The sequence below is a fragment of the Strigops habroptila genome, chromosome 7 (genome assembly GCF_004027225.2).
Source record: "Strigops habroptila isolate Jane chromosome 7, bStrHab1.2.pri, whole genome shotgun sequence".
Classification (NCBI taxonomy): domain Eukaryota; kingdom Metazoa; phylum Chordata; class Aves; order Psittaciformes; family Psittacidae; genus Strigops; species Strigops habroptila.
The window spans coordinates 62,361,577-62,383,730 of record NC_044283.2 but is presented as its reverse complement, the minus strand read 5'-3'; the positions used below and the strand labels follow the sequence as shown (position 1 = coordinate 62,383,730).

The window sequence follows — 22,154 nt, the reverse complement described above, 5'->3', positions numbered from 1 at the left end:
ATCACCAGTGGAACTTGTAGGACTACATATAGTTAAAGTTGCCTGACACTTCTCATTTTAAGACCTCATTTTCTATTGCTTATAACTTTACCACACATTAGCAGTTAGGGCTGAAATTTTCCATGCTGGATGTCTGCCTCAGGCTGAATTTTATTTTGCAAGTGTAAGAATGTATCAGCTAGAAGTACTAAGCTTAGTGCAAAGTAAGTTTGTGAATAAGGGTAGGGAGAAACATGTTGGTTTTCCCCCATGCTACATTTTTCACAGACGTATTTGAGAAGCTCAAGAGCCTTCACACTTTGAGACAGACCCTTTGAAGCATCACTGCTCTGATACCACAGATGTGCCTTTTGCCATCTCATACATTATCACTTAAAATTATAACGGATCACGGTATAAAACACTGAAAAGTTGCAGTTTGTACGTGATATGATTTGCAAAGGTTTTGGTAGAGGTTGGCTGCCAACCTCCAAAGTTCCCTTCTGCTAAGAGCGTGGACCAGGGCAGAGGGTCTGAGCTGAGCTTGTGCTCCAACCATCTCTTCCATGTGCCTGCAGGTGCTCTGGCACAGTGACTCCATGCAAAAAATCCCCATCCCGCTCTCTAGACGCAGCAAGGCAAGAGCTTAGAGGTAAGAGGAACAAGGCATAGGTTGAAAGAGCAAAGGAAACACCAGGAGCTTAATGAAGAGAGAGGACAGGAGTCTGCGGAGATAGTAGACTTGGAAGGAGAAAGGCGCCCCAAAAAAGCATTGGGGGAAGGAAAGCAGATGTCAGTAATATGATATTGGAGGAGCTGGGGAAGAGGAGAAATGGTCATGAGAGTCTGATAGCTCAGAAGTCAGTAACTAAAGGAAGAAACAAAAGGTCTAGAGGTGAGTGCTGGCCAGAAGCAGAAGGGGCAGGGGACGCAGATGTGTGGTAACTGGATAAAGAGAAGCAGATGGGAAGAAAATTATTTGGGGGCAGAAAGTCAACAGAATATTTCTCTCTATACTGTTAGGCTGAATACAAGAAACCCAAGACTCAATTCCCCTAGAAGATGGCACAACCATCTCCACAAACTGGAAACTGAAGCCAAAGTAAGGCAAAAAATATTAGAAGTCTACAAATGCATCGAGCCTGACCCGTCACTCCCACAACTCCATTTTTCTAAGCTTGTAGCATTTTTGAGAGAAACTGCTTTCCAAGGAAGCTGACACCCCCCTGTTTGGGGTACTGGTCTCCATGTGAGGCAGTGGCCGCTGTAAGGCAGTTGGAGCTGGGTGCCAGTGCAACTACGACGCTTGGAAAGGACATGGATTGCTGAACCATCCTAAAAAGGTTTGGGCTAGGGAGGTCCAGCGCTGCATCCGCACGTTACATTATGGCTGTAGCTACACACTTCCTGAAAGAGGCTTTGCTAAATCGAACCATGTTTTCCCACACATACAACTGCATCGACTTTAATTAGGTAACTGGCTCAGTGGTTTTGATTGTTTCGATTGGGTAAACATGTGACATAGATTGATCTATAATTAAGATGAACTTTAGAGATAAGTGTTCATGTTTAAGTGGTGGAGTGGACACATTTGTTGCTGCCTGAGGATGAAGGAGTAAAAGCAGAAGTCAGAAGAGATCCTCTCTTTGCTCAGTCAGTGATTGCTGACCTCTTTTTCATTATTACTAGGAAGTGGTCAGTTAACCCTCATCATTAAGCAATAAAGTGTGACAGAGAGTGCTGATTAATGCACTGCTCACAAATACGGTCAGGCACGAGGAGAAACCCACAGCAGGCTTCTGGCAGTTTCAAATGGCCATTAGTTATAGTTGGACAAAATGAAATTAACCCAGCTAATCAAGCACTGAGAAGCCATGGTTCTGCCGAGGGTCAAGGGTTCCCAGGAAACAAAAGGTACAGGTATGCTCATATACCATGGGGGAAAAAAAATGAAAAAGGAAAAAAATTCACCCTGACAGGCTGATTAATGAAAATGAAAACATACAGTAAATTTGGCCAAATGGTAAATAAACATAATACCTGCACTGCACATACAAACTGAGAAGTCTACATCTTTAAGAAAGAAAGGAAAGCAACAGACTAACTTCAGCTATCACCAAGTTCATGAGCAGTCTACTCGAATGTGCTACAGAATAGCTGTTGCATTGCTGACCCTGTTTAGACCCCTACCCCCAAAATCCTTTTTGACTGCCCTCCTCTGCAGACAGGTTTGCTATCTTACCCCTTTACAGACTCAGCCACATGACCCCCTGTGTCCCTTAGACTGAATTTTGGCAGCGCCTGGATTATCACACATATTCCTCATGTTCTCAAATGGGTTTGCTGTTTGTAAACCATTCTCCTATCAAACCCAGAGAGATGAGGAACCACACAATGCGCATAGTAAAAGCACAGGAGAAATAGATAGAATCATGCAATAGTTAGGGTTGAAAGGACCTTAAGATCATCTAGTTCCAACTCCCCTGCCACAGGCCTTGAACACTGCCAGGGATGGAGCATTTACAACTTCTTCGGGCAACCTGTTCCAGTGCCTCACCACCCTCACAGTGAAGAACCTTTTCCTTACAAAAGTCAAGCATGTGCCACCTCATCCTATGACAAAGACAGGACAGACCTGACCACCGGCATTTTTTTCTGAACAAGTATCCTCGTCCCACTTTAAATTTAATCTTCCTTTATTAGTCTTGGTAACTTTAAGATGTTACCTCCCTGCCTGGAATGGGAGAAATGTTTTTACCTTGGCCTGCTCTGTGACCCTTCCTGGACACCAGAGGCCCTTCTCCCCCCTCTTTTTAAACCTCTGTTTCAGCTGAAATCTTAGTTTGTCCCACATCTGGATGGAAATAGTTTAATTCTAAAGATTTCCCTCACTTCTTCAGTTGACAATCTTCACTTCAAGTGAGACATCTAAGAAATTCACATGCATACTGACTTTTGATTATGGATTGCGTAATCTACATAATGTACATGCATACTGGAATCTGGATTACCCCTACCCACACTATATGGCAATACTTCAGACCTGTCTTTGCCTGCTGAATCTAAGTGGGCACCCTTACTTATAGAAGCACATGTAGCATCTCCCTCTTTTTTTTCTTGGTGACTTATTGTTCTTGCATTGTGAGCTTGTTATTGAAGGCTTCAAGGACACAGAGAATGGTGACAGTAACAAGGACTTTCTCCTGTTCTTCGTGGAATTGTAATAGAAAATATATTAAGTGTGAGAATGGCAATAGAGGACTGAAATGAAAGTCAGAAAGACGATACTGTCCTTCAGTTCTCTATTTCTGGAACATTTATTAACTCTACGGAAAAAGGGATGCTCAAGTAAGCAAATGTACCCAAATTCCATTCGAGAAACCTCTGCTGTTCAACCCTGCTCTGTCTTATACCAGAACACTTGAGCACATACGTTTTGCTTGTGCTTTTATGTCCTTCGCTTTTTCATAAGCTTTCCATGAATGATCTTCTATTATTCAACAGTCAGTGAAAGATCTCATCCTTGTCATATTTCCTCTTCCTTCTTTTAAATGAATAATTAATATGGAATAATTGGTAGGTATTCTTTCTAAACTTCTTACGTGGCAGTGGATTCCTTCACAAAACAGAAGCGAAACAAGGGGTGTGAACATTGCATCCAAGTGGTTGCACTGTTTTCCAACACCTTCATTTCATAAAGCTGTATGCAATGCTGCTGTATTAAAAATATACATGTATCTACTGCACTTGACAGACTGCCTGCTGCCCTACATTCAGCACAGAGTACCTGCATGATGACACTGCAGAAGTATGAGGATATGAAATATCACTTGTAGTTCTCAGGGCTCTATAAACCACTTGAGTATCAGAACTGAGCTGCCTGACTACGTGTACCTTGCATGCGAAGTCATTAACAACCACCCTCCCTCCAAACAAATGAATGTGTGACCTGATAGTTTCCTTCACGAATATGGTTCCATCACTGTAGGAATACTGTCTTCCTGTTATTACTAAAAAGACTGCAAGTAAAAGACAGCATTTTTAAATAGGTTAGTGTCTTTTCATTCCCTTTTTAAATTTTATGAATAGTATGCCAGTGCACACAAGCTAAGAAGTACTTATTATTTTTTCCCAATAGTCCATCATTATCATTCTGTTGTATCAGAGAAAATTAGCACCTATCACTTACATAATTTCAAGCAGTATTGTTAAGGGTGGAATTTGCATGCATGATATGGTGTATAGGCTAACACAAGTCCATTTGCTAAGTCCACGTGGTGAAAATGGATGAATAAATAATTGAATGCTTAGCTCCAAATATATAATTATTCTTAGGAAAAAAATTAGAGCACAAGTCTCTGAAAATACATATAATAATACTCATCTACAGCCAAATACTCTAGACAAAAAATGTCCTTTCAGAAATGGAATAATATAGTTAGATTCCTAAAATGTTTATAGAAAACTTGCATAAATGCCTAAGTTTTCAAAGTACAGGGCTATTGCTCTTCTTCCCCATAGGCATTAGCTTTAAATTAAAAGTGTTGCCCTAGCCTAATCAAGAAAAGGCTTCACAGAGTACTTACTTGTGCAGAGAACACAAAAGGTTGTAAACCTTCAAACTGCAGCTTAAATTGCTCCTGTTAGAAAGTTACAGCTCAGTTGTTCTGATCTGTTCCCACACACAGTATCATACAGTCTCTCCCTAAGAAAGTAACATTACCTTTTTTAATACCATCCATCAGCCTGCTCTGTAATAAGCATCACTGTTCTGACGTTGTGAGGACCATTTGCCATATGTCTGCTTCCACTACACCAGTCACATTAGTTACTTGTTACATGTAAAGAAACGAGGGAGGGGGCTTTGCAACAGGGAGTACGAAACTTCAAGTCCAGTCCTTTTCTGTAGTAGAGTGAAACATAAAGCAATTTCCAGATGAAGTAAAATAAATAGGCAGGTACAAATGAGAGAACTACGCCCTAGTTCTTATGCCTGGTAGTAGCCCAAATGAATGCAAACATGCCATGAACAGGAAATGAGTGGAAAAAAATCCACTATTCTGGATACAGTTTTCAGCAAGAATCAAAAAGAACTAAAGGCAAGTGAGACAAGATGTAGAAATCTGCTACAACTGCATTAACACTGATAGTAATGACACCTTTTCTGGAAAAGGTGTGAAACTGTGTATTGGATTACACAGTATTCAAAATACTCTATTTAGCAGAATAGCCAGTAGCACACAAATGGGAAAGCCTTTTCTTGGCATCTTACAAGAATGGTACCAAAAGTTTCAAAGAAACCCAATTTTCATCTAAACCAGTATAATACTGGTTTTCTGTTTTAGAGACATCACATTGTGTTTTAAAATAATGCATCTGTCTTTCTATTCCAGAGAGGGTATTTCCATTTTGGTATTTTTCTCACCCTGTGACTTGAAAGTCAGCCTACGTTCTAAATCTCTAGAATAAACTCCTAAAATATAACCTTTCACATTTATTTTCTGAGGCATTTATTTAGTCCTTTTGAATTTCTTCAGATATTCTTTTTCAGGTACGAGGCATTGAGTAGTTTCAAGAAACATAAAAACCTACTGCTTAAACCAGTAATTCCATTACAGATTTCTGCTCTTCTTACTGGTCATCTGGTGTACCGCTGAAGAAAATATGTAGATGGACCCACCTGGATACAAAGCTGAGCCAGCTGCTCTGAGCAGGAGGGTTGGATTAGATAATCTCCAGAGGTCTCTTCAATCTAGCAATTCCGTGACTACTCTCTCACTTGGACAAAGTTAATCCACGCAAAATGGTGCGCTTTTCATACACTATATGCACATTAGCACAGCTTTTGATAGACCTAAAGGCATGAAGTGATTAAGGCATATCTTCCATACCAAAAAAATGCTATAACCAAAGAAATGCTATAACCGAAGAAATGCTATAGATGAAGTTTTACCCGAGGAAGCTTGAAACAAAACAACAGGAAGAAAAGTGTAGCTTCTAAAATGTATACTGCAAAACATCTGCAGCATATTCAGAAAAGATGGTAAATGAATCACACCATAATGATGCGTTTCAGTAACCTGTGCAGAAGAATTATACAGTGTAAAGGTTGACCGAAATGTTAACCATGTTGGGATGTATTGTGTGAACAAAGGTAAGAAAGGACGAATTTGAGGATCCATAACATAAACTCTCTTTAATGCAAGTATCAGTATGTACTAGAGAAGCTGGATTACAGCCTTCCCAAATTCACTGCAGTCAAATGGTTTAGGCACAGCTCCTAAGATGTTGAGGCCGCTTGTCACTATTTAGGAAGTGCCACCATCATCAGTATTTCCTGCGCATGACCACCACCTAGGAATCTCCTCTGGTTGCTGTCACTGAACAGGTTAAGAAGTCTCAGACTTCCCAGCACCTCAAACCCTGAATTCTGATCTTCACAACAGGTTAACAGAAGTCTCTAACTGCATTTGCGTCTTACTTCTAAACCCCCAGTCCCACCTTGCCAGACCTTTATCTTATCCTGGGGACAGTATCGATGGCGATACAGGATGAATCAGGACTCTTATCCTTGGAGTTCACATTCACATACTACTGGAAAAAAAAAAGAAGTACATAAAGGATTATAGATATTTAAAGAAGAAAGAGAGAGAGAGAAAGTCAATGCCTGAGGCAGTTGAACTGCATCCTGGAGAACAGGACTGCACCTCCTTTTCCATGGACTTACTTTATAATAATAAGCAAGAATTACCCTCCTTGTTTCCTGAATATTCAACTTGAGATCGAGAGTCTGATTTGCAGTGGTTTAAGCGATCGTAGCTGCAAGTAAAATCAATGGGAATTGCACTTTGAACATACCAAGCATTAGAAAAGGCCAAGTACTTCTGCCCCCTGAGATTCTAAATATCATAAATCATGAGCCCTAAATCAGTGGGTATGTCTGAGCTTCATCTGTGTCTTAGCTCCTCGACTGTAAAACAAGGGTAATAACCACTCATCTTATCTTGCATTTCAAGGATAAATTAAACAATGTTTGTGAAGCACTTAGATATTATAGTGATGAGCACCACAGAAAAGCTCCGTCAGAAATGAGTAATTATGTATTCTGAGCAAGGGATGAATAGCAATCAGCAGTTGAAGGCACAGGACCATACATTGAGCAATGAGAAGAATACAAGATATTGAATAGCTGCTCATTAATTGAATGTTATCCAATCTGTTCAATGAACAAGGCAGAGGTCTAATGGAAGAAGTTGTATGTGATTGTGTAATTAAGGCTCAATTAGAAATCATTACATGTGGTGCAGAGGAACAAAGACCACACAGGCCACTGGCATTCATTATTTTCATATTTAGTCGTGATTTTGCAAACTTCCCCCCCCCCCCAACTAATTTTTAAAATAGCAAGCTAAAAACATCCCAAGAAGCTCAAGCCCCCCTGAAACCCACCACTACACCTAATATAAGAACCCATACAGAGAAGCAGAAATGGGCAGGAGAGGACAACAATAGCCTCAGGTGGCCCTGCCACTGGAAACTCAAACGTGAGAAGAAAGAGTCTGTCGTGCTGCCCATGAACAAGACATCAGTAAGCTTTACTGATGCAGGAACCACAGCACGCACGAATCCCGAGCACACGCTCTCATCTGCTGCGTGCACAACTTAAACACAGACTTTAGGCTTCAGCTATGCCTACATCACACAACTGCAGGTGACATACACCCTACAGAGAAAGCTCATGTACTGGCCACTCCAAGAGCTGCCCAAGCCATGGCATCAGTTCTGCAGTAGGTATGGAGCTCCTCAATATGGTGTCAGCAGCTCCTGGCAGCCTTTCACCTGACCCGTGAGGAGACCAAACAGAAGCCTGTTTGTTTCTGCTTGCTCTTAGTGTGGACAAGGTGCATACAAAAGCCCCACATAACCATCTCTTGAAACAGCTGGGAACGGACTGACCTACATTCCCTATTTAGGGCTCTGCATTTGCCAACTCAACCATTAGAGATGGCACCAAACAATTTTACAGGCTGAAAACAGGTAATAATTCTGCCTTACGGAATTTCCTCTCCTTACACAATAGAGCTGTGGGCTTCAAAGCTGACCACAGGCCATTATTGTTTCTAAAAAACCTAACAAAACTGCCTCAGTCTGAGTCTAGACTTTAAACTTAACAGAGGCACTCCCAACCAACCTTCAACAACCTAAAACTGTGCTGCAAAAAAAGGCTGAAATCCTGGCTTCTTTTAAGGCAATGGGAGATCTGCCATTACCTTTTCCCACTCTATTTATATCCGAGATGCTAGCAGATGCCTTGTTCCCTCTGTCTATAACAGACAGATCCGTACGTACATTTTATGTGATTTTTTTTTTGTCTGGAGACTGTTTTCCCACCCTCTTATTTAAAATGGGATTAGGAGGTAAAAAAGACGTTTCGTTTCTGGCTTTATGTATTTATGTATTTATTTTGAGGTTTCATCTATTTAGAATTTCTTTCAGCCACGACACTGTAAAATTCCTTATCTCTAACATTGTTTTGCTGAAGGCATCTTGCAGGATTATCCCCTTTCAGCTCTTAACTTCTTAGCCTGAGACTGGAAGAGCCTTTTCAGGCTCTAAAGTTTTTCTGAATTTTGAGGGTTGTAGAAGGGAAGTGCTATTTGCTACTAGAAGTGAAAATTATAACACTGGTCCGATAGGCTGCCCAAGCAGGTAGATAACAGCATTTTATGAAGTGGGATCTCTTAAGAAGCAGCACCATAGCTGTAAGGATCTAAAGCATCTGACTAAGGATGTTTTATGCTGTGTGATATAGAAGATCTTGTACATATATTTATGTCCAATTGCAAACTCTGATTTGAATGTTCATTCATACTTTAGTTATCCATTTACAGTGGTATTATACTAAGCATTACAAACCCCCCCCCCAGCAGCACAGTATCCAAGAAGCCAGACCAATTATACTTCAATGACCAGGGATTTCTCAGTAACCAGGCTCTCACTTAAAGGGATTACCAGCAAATGTAGCCAAGCATGAGGTCACCTGATGGGGTCTGAGGAAACCTGCAGAGGCTTAGCTGGATGGGATGCAGTTATTTCAAAAGGACTTCACTCTCCTGAGCTTTTTTCTGAACTCAAAATGTGAAAAGTCATTGCAGGAGACAGACATTCACCTGCTAGTATGAATACAAAGCAATTCTGCCTTATGCATGATCTGAGCACTTCACATCAATTTTCAAAGTTTGGAGTACTGTATCCCTGGGAAGATCTGGCCATCTACCATCATTAGAAGTGGAATATCCTAAAAATGTATTAGGTAGTTCAGCCTCTCTTTTACTACTCCTGCTTCCTTCATTTTTGTAGCCAGATGCACTCTCCAGCCTTACCACGACACAGTATTAACCAAAAGAGACCTCTCTGGCTTCCCCTTCACTAATCACAGATAACCAAATCACATTATACAGCAGCTAGTTCTCTTACATTCCATTTCAAAGCAGGTACTTAAATCCTCCTGACTCTTTTCAGTAAAGCACCCCTTTAAGTCCTCTTTTTGGTGGTTTACAGCCTTCTCAACATATCAAACTAATGTAATTTTTACCCATTTGCTCTTATTTCAGTACGGTTCTTAGTTCAAAATAAATTCTCCTCCCTCTCAGTTGTCTATTCCTCAACTGTGAAATATTTATAGACAGCAATCATGTCCCAACTCAGACTCTTTTTGGGTAAGCTAAAAAAAGCTAAAAGCATTTAGTCACCTGACATAAGATACATTTTTTTATTCCCCAGGTAATTTCAGAAGCTCTCCTAATGTGTTTACTCGACTCTAAATCAAAATGTCTTTAACATGCTGGTGACCGGAAGTATACAATATTCCACATAAGCATTCTCAGCATAGTTTGTACCATGATGGTGTGAACACTTTCCTGTTTGCTTGAAATACCTGGTGCACCTGAACACAGGTATTTTGTGTAACAACATTACACAAGTGGCTCAGCCATCTTGGAACTATTACCTGAAAGATGAATTTCTGACCTTCCCCTGTGCAGCGTATGGAAAAAATCCATTCCTTTTTAAAGAAGAGTCTGTTGAAGCATTTAAGAAAACACTAAACTAATCACTGTGGCCTTTGAACTTTTGTTAGCTAAAATATTTGCGGCTACCTTAAATCAGCATGCATTCACAGGGCTATCCCACCTCTAGGAAGACTCTTATCTATCAGAATGTTAACCTTGTGATGTGTTAAGACACACCTAACCACAAGTAAAATACAATTACTGCAACTCAGTGCCTACCACATCATAAGAACGCCAAAATTTCTCCTCTCCTATAAGGAGGTAGAAGGTAAGCATGTGAAAGCCTGTGTGATGCTTTAATTTGTGGCAATGGAAGACTGTCACCTAAGATAAACCAACTTTACCACTGCATGTGTTCTGTTTAATGCATATTGTGCTTGTGCAGGCTGGCTGTCACCTACTGAATGTATCATTTTATAGATGAAGCAGTCCAGAAATTAGTACTTGTAAAACAAAGAACAAGAGACAGACAAAAGAGAGCAGAAGAATAGTTGCAGTCAGGCCTCCTAACATCATGCAAGTGTTTTTCAAGGCTAGACAGCAGCCCATATTTAAATTCTCATCCTTGTACTCCTCTCTCCTGCTCTACAGCAACACCTGCTTACAGAGTAAATAACAGTTTCAATCAAAAGATTGCGAATGTTGGAAAGTCTTGGGGAAGGGAAGAAATTATTAACGCTTTTGGAAAGGAATGAATGCAGATTTTTAGCATTCTTGATATAAAATATTTTTTCAAACCATTTTTCCAGCCATTTACCAACATGTGGTTCTCTGTGGCACTGCAGCTGCTAAGACAATATATCACCTAGACGGTTCCCAAACCTACCCCCTCCTTTCTGAAACTCTATCGTGATATACTTGCTCTATTAGTGTTGCAATCCACATTTAACAGGCATCAAACATTTATTCTTGAGTGTCAGTTTCTCATGCACACCACATATTCCAAGAGCCACAAGGAAAGCTTTTCCTCCCATTCTACCTCTCCCAGCTTTAAAATATTCAGTTGTAATACATGCTCCATCCTTTATTGATCTTTCCTTTTTCTTGCTGACACACATGTTGCTGCTTGTTGTTTTTTTTTTCCCCCGTTATGGGGTACAAACCTTTCTAGTTCCTTTCTCCTACCAGCCTCCTGAACTTCAAGTTTCTAGTAACTAAAGCCAAGTAGAAGCAAGAATAAAGACTTCATTTCACTGAGCAATACTGCCTGCCAGAGCAAAAACCAGGAAAAGTCCTTTTTATATCTCTGAAAGCATGGAAGGCTGGTGGCAGCTACAAACCTACAACGACTTAATTATTTAAATTTTATTTTACACCTATTAACCATAGCATATCAAGTAAGAGTAGCAGCTGCTACATGAATTTGACCAGCTCACTTGCCCTCAGCAGATCACCCATCTGCTTGCTCTTCACCTAATATTTCTGTTTGATAGGTTGTAAAACAGATTCTTGCAACAGGTCAGGAACAGAGTCAACTTCAAATCCCACATAGAAATTTCTATGAAAACATATGGACATCTATACTGAGTGATGTCGAATTTAGAGAGGCCGCCGACCTTATGAAAGTGGGTAACAGGAAAATTGCAGCCTGTGATGGAAAAACACTGACTCCATTACAGTGAATGAACAGAAGAGTGGAGAGTGAAGAACTGTATGTATAATTAATTCTAGTAATACAGACCTACAAAATTCATGGGTGCACACACTACAAAATGGCGTGGAAAATGCCTTTCTATAAAGTATCAAATTCGGCTTCTAAAGCATAAAAAAAAAATACTGCTTCTTTAAGTGATCAACAAGGTAAACTTTCCTGTTCATTGGTAGTATTTTTTAAAAATTTAAGGTATGCTGATTAAGCAAATTATTCTAAAGCTATGTATTCCAGCATTTAAATTCTCATACCTTGATTTTTCTCCTCCCCAATTCAAGTGAAAATATTTACAAGGCACACACAGAGGCTTTAGTTTCTCTATTTTCTACTGGGGGTGCAGAGCCTTGGGAAGTTCTTTCACTTACGGTGCATGGGAAAAAGATAAGAAGACTACCTGCTTCTGAAACAAGGTTATGCATAACATATCACTTCTCCCCTGGGATATTATGTATCTAGCCCATCGCTAAAGAGTTGCACAGTGCCTTTGCTTGCCAAAGAACTCAATTTATCTACCACTGAATTTTCAGGCTGCCAATAGCTTGTGATCCTTCAGGCAGCGATCAGTCTCTGGAAGGCTGCTGTATCCCTTTTGTTACAGCAAAACCATCTTCCTCAGTGCCTGGCAAGGCAGGCTTGAAGCCACCCAAGGTGACTGGTGGGTTGGACCCTTGATCTTGCAGCCCAAGTTGGTTTGTTTCTGTGTTTTCAGAGCAGCCTGGCACAAAAGAAGATGAAGAACAGCACTTCTTTTCCGTGACCTTATCTTTGAGGTAACCTCAGTTCCCACAGCTGTGCTGAGTCCCTACAGATCACTGCACAAGAAATTTCATCCCTTCCACTACTGAAGCAAAACCTTGGATAACCTGCTGTTCAAACACATAGTGGAGGTAGGATTTCTTTCTTACCAGGCTGCCTGTTGAGGTGCACAGCACATTTACAATATCCAGGAGGCCACTTACTAAGTAAGACGACATCAGATTAGGCTTTGAAAGGTTTCCTTTGGCCAAACTTCCCCTTACTTTAAATAGGCAAATAACAAAAGTTCAGGTGAAAAAGGAATGCAACCTTAGAAACTTCTGTTGCTGTGACTGTGCTTCTACTTCAGAGGTGATGAGACATCTATGCTTCTGACAGAAAACAGTAGAACCAGATTACAGGTAAACCTGGAGCAGAAATCAACAGCAAAATCTGAAATTTACTGACCATCACATATCTGTATTTAAGAAAGAGACAAGCTTCCCTATGACTATATAACTATATGACAATATAATTTGTTAATTCTGCCATTTTAAGTAGCCAAAAATCTCCCAGCAAATATGCAAAATAACTGGAAGATGGTGATTTTTGTTGCAGTCTTTAGCACTATTTGGAGATGGAAAAAATGCCTTTTTTCTTACCTTCAAGCCAACAGAAGAAGGAAAGATTAGCAACTTAAGAAGTGATATAAATTTTGATTTAGGACAGATTACCTCATACTTGTCTGGAACTTGAACAAAGGAAGACTAAAAATGCAAAGCATACACAGGAACAGCTGTGATTTCTGACTTCAAGCCTGTTACTCTCCTTAGAGAAAGCTGGTTCAGTGGAAAAAGAGAAGACAAGACTGGCCAGGTGCTTTAGTTTCCCTCACAGTACAGTGCATTTTCAGCATATGACCCTATTACTGATCACAGACTAAATAACTTTATGATTGGCCGTATTCATAATTTAAAAATTCATACAATACAGTTATCCTAGGTTAAAAAAGTATTATAAATACAAACGTCTTTAACTTTTGCAGTGACACCATTTATCAACACTTTCATGGTTATTGGATTATGGTGTTTGCAAGGCCGATTAAATTTGTATTAATGACACAATCATATTTCTCCATATCAGACTCCTGTTCATCAAGTCAGTCAGCAAAAAATTCATGCTTACTTGATACTGAAATTTTTCTCTTCGGTAATTTACATCCCTGTAATGAATTCCAGCTGAAATTACTTTTGAAATTTCAGCAATAAACCCATTTTAATATTTTTCTGGTCTACAGCTCTCCTTCTCATAAATTCATTAGACATTTCCTGCAAGTCCCCAAAAATAAGATTCACTGGGAATATAATTACCAGATTTATAATTGGAAATGCAAGCTTTAGTCTCTTTGTTGTTGTGTAGTTTCTTGTTTTTAAATTTCAACACAGTTGTTCTCTGCTGCTATAATCCCTCTGTTTTATAGTATTTCAGAGGAGCGCAAAGGAACTGGCACTCAAAAGCTGTTCAAGGCAGCTGACAACATTAGCAAGTCTAGCAGAGACCCAAAAAGCTGGGTGGTGTGCAGTGGGCCCTTGCTCCAAATTCCCCTTCTCTTTGTTCCCATGCTTTTGGCACAATTTGACTCCCCACTTCATAGAATCACAGAACGGTCTGGGTTGGAAAGGATCTTTAAAAGTCATCTAGTCCAATCCCCCTGAAATAAGCAGGGACATGCTCAACTGGAGCACTCGTTCTTGGCTTTCCACCTGAACAGCAGTTGCTCTTGTCCATGATTTCCACCCCACCATTTCTTCTGACAGACTATCAGTATGGAACTTTCAAAATTAAACTAATCAAACCTTTCATTTAATCGATAGAAATTAATGACCAAAAGCCTCTTCCCCTCCGAGTAAAAGAGTTGCTCTGTGCAAAGGGGGCACAAACTGAAACACAGGAGTGTCTGTCTGAACACCATGAAGCACTTCTTTTACTGTGAGGATGACCAAGCACCGGCAGAGGTTGCCCAGAGAGGTTGTGGAATCTCCATCCTTTGAGATATTCAAAAGTCGTCTGGACATGGTCCTGGGCAACCAGGATTAAGTGGCCCTGCTTGAGCAGTAGGGTTGGAACAGGTTACCTCCAGAAGTTCCTCCCAAACTCAGCCATTCTGTGGTTCTGTGCAAATGGCACCAGCAGTACCTACCATATTTAATAACAATTGGAACAGGAGGCCATTTTTGAAAGAATGTAATTTCTCGTTCCACTTTATATTGAAGACTGTTTAGTGGAACTAGTAAGAAATATGTGTGTGCATGTGCACATGCACACACATCTGAAGTGTGTAAAATGTAACTGGAAAAACATTATTAAACCTTTTAAAAGTCTATACACATGATTTCAGGGAAACTGTGAATGAAACTTGAGTATTATCTTCTATTCTTTTACTACAATCTCTTAGAAACGATTCATTTTTACTCAAACAAATTAGCCACTGTATTTATAAATTCTCCAGAAAGTTGTTTCTATGTTCACAGAGGAATATTTTCTTTGCAATAAAGCCAAGAACGCAAGCACTTAAGTAAAGAACACAGCTTTAGCTCAGGGCTGAGACAGGTATGCCTAGGATCTACATTAAAGCTAGTTCTTCCACTTTGATTTTTTACTTATACCATGCACTGAACTACCACAGTTTTCAAGACAAAATCCTCATGCACATATGATACAGAGGAATTACTACAAATATTTTATTTAAACTAGGAAATCTCAGGATGGGGTGTTTTACTGGTCATGTACCTGGGTAAAAAAATTATGACAACTCTACATAAGATTTTTGTTACAAAACTACCTACACAAATTTTTAGTCACATGGATAGTTTCAGGCTGTTTGGAGCCAAAATGTATATTATGGTTTTGCCATTTCCTTTTGTGGCTAATACTCTACAATTTACTTTTATGCATATATACATATACACATACACACAAATATATGTGTGTATGTATAAATATATATGTGTGTATATATAAAACCAGGGAAGTGCAAGCCAAATTTTTGGTGTTTGCATAACAACAATGCTACTGGTAGCATTAAGAGCTCACAGTCATGTTCATACCAAGCGGAAGTCTAGACAGTGTTCACATACCACTGGTAGGAACAGACACGTTAACACAAAAATTCTTAAAAATAAAATAATATTCCTATCTTTAATTTTTAGGGATGACAAGGTTGTTTTCTCTTTTTTTTTGTTTGTTTGTTTTTAAACTACCTTGTAAACTTTCAGTAATTACTGATAAATTTTAACATTTCTATGCCTGATTAGAAAGTAATCCTTTCCTAATAATTTTGGCTTCTGAGGCTTGGAAACATAGTCTTGCTACTTTGTTAACTCCTGAAGAGAATCCTTGGCAATTTTTCAGAAATTCCTAGAAAGTTGGATATGGATATCCACCAGGTAATGTCAGAAAGGACATCAAAAGTGAGCGGCATGGTAAATGTAGATCCATAAATGGCATGGAAGCACACAGAGGAAATCACCCAGTGAAAATAAGTAAGGGTTTCCAGCTCTACGTCATGTATTACATTAAGCAACTAAAAACTCAAGGAAGAACTTAGGGAATGAAGGCATTGAGGTCAGCTACTGCACAGCAATAAGAGAAAATGCTTTCACAAGGGGGAAACCTTTTCCATGTCCTTACAACTTTGGGAAGTTAATTTCAAGTTGACTGACACTTTTGATGCTAGATAGATAAATAAATCAATAAAAAGATATTACATGAGGTCTAGACTTCAATGACACGCAAGCCCTGCAGGTCTATTTAACGAAGAGCTAAATCCTTATTGCCATCAGCAGCAGATTTAGTGATCACAGAAGAAATTAATCACATCACACACTGCCTCTCTCCTCTCGATGCTCAAGCTGGACAACATATTAAGAGCCTGATTTCCTCCTTTTAGGTTTTTCTTCATGAAAATAAATCAGTAAGTAGATATCAACTGCTTCATCAGTGGTTGTAAGAACATCTACTCATCAGCACAGATTTCAAAAAAACTATACGGTATTTATGTTCTTTGCATGCCATGAACACTTGTGCTTTATCAGGTATTAAAAACTTAGTTTGCATCACTTGAAGAAGTTGTTTACAAAGTCTGTACATGTCTAACATTTTCTTTTACCCTGGAAACCCAAGTCACAGAGAGGCAACACATATCAGAGCTCTTGTAGCACTCAGTGATGCTAACTTCTTTTAATTTAGATGCCCAGGAAAGACTAGCTATACCATAATTAACATCAACCAGGGAGGTGTCAGCAAAACACTCCTGTGATGACAAAACTATCAAAATATAGTCCTCATGAAAATATAGCCCTAGTCCTTAATGAAGAAAAACAATCTCTAAGAAAAGCACCATGATCAATTCCTGTTTCCCCACCAATCTACCACTGGACTGTAAAGCAACTTCCCTTTTGCTGAAAGACAAAGCAGATGCACTACCGAGTAGAAAGCCCCGGAGGTACCCGCAGGGAGATAACTGACCTGCGTGGACTGTAATGTCATATAAGGCTGCCAATGCATGAGACAACCATATTCATCCTCCAGTACAGGAGAAGCATCAGTTTACATCAATTGTATCTGTGCCCATTCAAAATTTAAAAAAACCCCAACACTTGGAGCAGGGAGAAGCCACCTGATTCAGCAACGGCATGAAGCAAACCAACGGATCCTTTAGAAGGTGTATGCTGCAAAAGACCCTGGAATATTCTGCATAAATTATACCACATGTAATTGGAGTTCATTCAACTTCCCCCCCCGATTAACACCACACAATTTTATCAGCAGCAGAAAACACACAGGAAAACATACGTCCATGTACGCATATACATATTCCTATTAAAAACCGACCAAACCTGCATGTATTTCACCTTTTCTTGTTTGTTGATGTTTTCAGTTTCATGTTTTCTTACCTTCTACTGCTCTCTTGAAGAAAACTTTACAGCTGCCACATGTAACCACCCCATAATGACATCCAGATGCCTCATCTCCGCATACTAAACACACTTTGGAAGGTCTTGAAGATCCAGTTGATACACTTCTCAATGAAGAGCTGCAGCAAAAAAAACCAAACAAAACAAAACAGCTATGAATATTTCAAATCACATTGGCCATAATGCAAAGTTCAATTAAGAATCTGTAACAGGTATATTGCTTAAGGCACCTTACAATTAGGAAACCACAACTCCTTCTGGCAGTGCCTCGCTGAATACATGAATTGCTTTAATTAGTAAGCACAGTATTTTTATTGTCTGTTTAAGACACCCATAATATATCAATGTTAATGTAAGAAGTTACCACAAGGGCAGTGGAATTTACTGGTAGCAGATGATCAAAACTGAAAATAAACAACAAATAAACAAACCACTCTGGCAGCAACCTGATAGCTATAAATTGCCTTTCTGTTTGTTTGTCTGTTTAAAGTCTTTACAGCTAAGGAATACCTGTAATAAAACCGCAAAGACCACTTTATGAAGTAGTGCAGCACTTTCCTGCCTGCATTCCTGCTTACCAGTGCAGTGGCATATCTCTGTAATTTAAAAGCTTACTTCCAAAGTAGTTTTGAAGTCTTTTTACATTCTGCAAGTGCAGAAGACCCTTCCATATGACTGTAGGTGCCAAAAAAGCAGCATCAGAGATTCAGAAACCATCCCAAAATATTGAATCCAACTTGTTATTGACAGGTAAGTGTACTGCCAGACATTAACTGTACATTATGTTATCCTCACCAAAGGTCTTTAATGATGATTGGTTGGACTTGATGATCTTAAAGGTCTTTTCAACCTAGCTGATTCTATGATTCTATGATAATTAAGAAGTCAGGCTTTCAACTCCTCAACTGAAAAAAAGCATTAATGAATGCGTTTTGAGACCATTATTCACATCTCCTTTGAAGACAGGCTGAGAGAGTTGAGTTTGTTCAGCCTGGAGAAGAGAGGCTCAGGGGAGACCTTATAATAATCTTCCAATACCTAAAGGAGGCCTACAAGAAATCTGGGGAGAGACTTTTTACAAGGGCATGCAGGGATAGGAAAAAGGGGAATGGTTTTAAATTGACAGATGGGAGACTTAGATTAGACATGAGGAAAAAAATCTTTACTATGAGAGTGGTGAGACACTGGAACAGGTTGCCCAGAGTTGTGGCTGCCCCATGCCTGGAAGTGTTCCAGGCCAGGTTGGATGGGGCTTTGAGCAACCTGGTCTAGTGGGAGGTGTCCCTGCCCATGGCAGGCAGCTTGAACTAGATGATCTTTAAGGTCCCTTCCAACTCTAACCAGTCTATAATGCTATGACAGCAGACTGATGCATCCTGCAAACCCAGCTTCAATCATCTACTACCTTCTTAAAAGGCAGGGCATTTCTGTTGTGGGGTCTTCTTAAACCATGACTCTCCAAAGGTATCTTTAGGAAGTATTTTCCACTGGCAACACTAAAAGACAACGCTCTTCATAAACAAGTCGTATTTCATGATGCAGTGAGTCTCCTCCCTCCCTTCTTCCCCCAGGAAATGGAAATGCCACCCTAATGTAATCAGCACGTTCAGAGAAACGTGCCAGATGCTGAAGGAGGTGAAAGCTTTGGATTCCACCCACGTCTCTGGAGGGCTGGGGAGAATCTTTCCTTCCACACAGCCTCTCTTCTTCAGGTAAATGTGACCTCTTGCATTTCTTCACGTTATCTCTCTAAATGCTGCCAAACATTCACAAAAACAACCCTACGAGACTTTACACCGGTGGTGAAATAATCTGATAGTTCATATTGTGGGTCACAGGCTACTTGTCGGTCAGTTATTGGGAAACAAAGTTCACAGGTAGCCTTAATTCAAACATAAGATAACCAGCTTGCCTCAGAAATTTCAAGTACGCACTCTTTGCCTTTTTCAAGTTTTCTATCTTCCTTTAAAGAGACATACAGAGGCCAAGTGATTTATCCAGGGGCACAGCACGAATGTCCCTCCAGATCAAGGACTGCAACTCTCCTGGCCTGCAGCTTTACTGTAACATCAAATCTAAATGTCGTCTTAAATGACAGCATTCAGATGCTAATCAAAATGTTCCAAATAGTATTCTTGCTCGTCTGCTCCCTAGTCTGTTAGATTTACTAGTTTTAGTCCTCATGCTATTTATACTTTCATTACATAACATCACACTACTTGATAATTGCTAGGTGATGGCATTAGCTCATCTGTTAGAAAGACAAAGGAAAGCCTTACCAAATCTATGTTAAAGTTTGTTCTGTGTGCTCAAGTCACAGTCATACCTATGCATGCTGCATTAATCTACCCCTAAGGGATGGTACCTTCTTCAGGATTTGCAGAGACTGGTATTCAGCTCTGCATTCAGATTTGTTTAGGCAATGAACGGGGACTTTCTCCCTCAAGCACATTTAATACTGCACAAAAAACGTGAAGCCTCTCATTAAACAGAATTCTTCAAAAGGTGTCTGCTTTCTAGAGAAAAGTCAATAACCTGGAAAAAACTAAACCAACTCCTTGAAATTCTTTTTTTTTTCTTTTCTTCTTTTCTTTTTGCCTTTTCACTGCAAACAGCAGTATTTTGTCTGAGAAGGGAAACATTTCAATTATGACATGCCACCAAAATGTCTCAGGGCATTTGTAATTTTGATGCTGCATGTTCCCATTTCTTCATAAGACTCTTCATAAGACTAGCAAAAAATTTCTTAGTCTTTCTACCCTGAATAAGGTCAGTTTTGGGAGGTTTTTTTGGGTTTTTTTTTTACTATCTAAAAAAGGTAAAAAGGTAAATCTGTTGGAGAGCTCTTCCTGTCGAGAAATGGAGGTTTCCAGGGTATGTGTGTTTGTGTGGTTTTTTATTTTTTATATATGTGCATATATATATACACACACACATATATGCATGCACAAACTCTTCCTCTACAGTATATATATAAGTATGTATCATTTTTGGTTGAAAATTGTCATGTAGGATTTGCAGAAGGTGGGAGACCCTTTTTTTAGATACAAGCTACCCTACAAAATTTCACTTACAGAGAATTATTGGGTAAAAAAAGCCAGTAAAGACACATTGAGACACCAGCTGATCCACAACTATTATTAAATGCCTACCCAAGACATAATCTATAGCATATTTTTTACAGTGCTTCTCTAAACGAAGGGCTTGACTATAGCTGAAACACGAAGGTACAGCTTGAATACAGAGCATGTATTCAACTACTCAACCACAGCATCACAGGTGGAAACTTAACATTCTGGAATAAAATTCAATTAACTCCCTATATATCCTTTTAATCAGTTTAAAAGTGGCATAGTTTAAAACACAAATGAGGTATTTTCATTCTTAATAGAGGTATCCAACATGGAGCAATTCTCAAATACCCTATTGCAAAGAAACATTGATATTAGCTGTTGGTACTTAAACCTCCTCCAACTTGTGCCAGCTCTATGTCTTCAAATGAACAATTTTTGGCTTGTTTTTAACATCTCTTATGTTCTCTTTCACCCATGCTACATCAAAGCACTTACCAATACAAATGCTGTTATATTACCTCATACAAAGGTAAAGTGGTATTTGTACATACCTGCAAATAATAATAAAAGGCTGAGTCCAAAAAACATGCTGAAATCATATTGCTGAACTTCAGATTAAGTCACACTCTCCCTCTCCCTTTTTTTTTTTGTTTTTGAGCAGCTTTTCTTTCTCAACAAGGCATGCATGGTCACACTTTTTCTCCTGAATCTCTCCTATATTCAGGCTGCCATTCCTTTCCTAGCGCCTTGACCATGGTGAACAAGATGTGCATCAAGATTTGACTGGTTACAAAACTACTTCTCTGTTCTCATTTCAAGGCCAGATATCCAGTGTCTGTGACATAGAAACACACTCTATTTATTCATCACTTTTATTAAACCAAATATTTAATTTATCAGAATAGCCCTATAACCTATGTTTATAGGGAGAAATGCTATACTAAAAAAGACCCACTTTGAAAGTGCTTTTCATGCATGCTCCAAGGTAAATATTTCCCTTTTCATTAATTTTCCACAGAAATACCCCATAAATTTCTAACAAGTAATCCTAATGTAAACTGGTATGCGGGAAAAGTTAGAGGCAGGTAACACTTAATAGGTAAAACCAAAGTGTTAAATTCAGTTGACTGTAATAGATACATACATTAATTTCATTTTAGGTTTTTTGGTTGGTGTGGGGTTTTTTTGTTTGAGGTTTTTTTTTTCCTTGAGCTCAGTTTGATTTTTTGCTCCAGATGAGAAGTTTAGTTACAATAATCCAGATTATTTACATAATACATTGTTCTCTCTTTTGAAAAAATACAAGAGCTGGTCAAAATATGAATGGATACCATAAAAAAAAAAAAAAGATCAGGAACTTCACAACTGCGCCTCTGGACAGCAATCAGCCTGCTTCAAATACCTATTTAAATGACATGCTAAATCTAATGGCATCTGTGGGCCACAGCAGATTGAGTCTTAAACTTTAGACCAAGTGAAAACACTGTTTAAACATTTACCCAAATCCATATTAGAGCCTAACAACTATTGCTCTGATATTTACAGGGCTTTTTTAAACTTTGACACAATGGACTATTGTTGACCCAGAAAATTTCTTGCAGGCAGCAACCTACTCTCAATATAAACTTCTAACTGCAAACACAGGAAATATAAAATAGTGCCACAAAGC

At 39.2% G+C, this 22,154-nt stretch overlaps 1 protein-coding gene across 6 annotated transcripts in view; it reads right to left on the bottom strand.

Moving 5' to 3' along the window:
- The window catches only part of NR3C2 (nuclear receptor subfamily 3 group C member 2), a 218,034-nt gene that overhangs the window by 73,941 nt on the left and 121,939 nt on the right, over positions 1-22,154 (bottom strand). For all 6 annotated transcript variants that reach the window (XR_003992170.1, XM_030491507.1, XM_030491510.1 and 3 more), the window contains one exon: positions 17,391-17,530. Coding sequence is in view for 5 of the 6 variants with exons in the window: in XM_030491507.1 (XP_030347367.1) it covers positions 17,391-17,530 (140 nt within the window). In the remaining variant the exon portion in view is untranslated. The remainder of the gene's footprint in view (positions 1-17,390; positions 17,531-22,154) is intronic.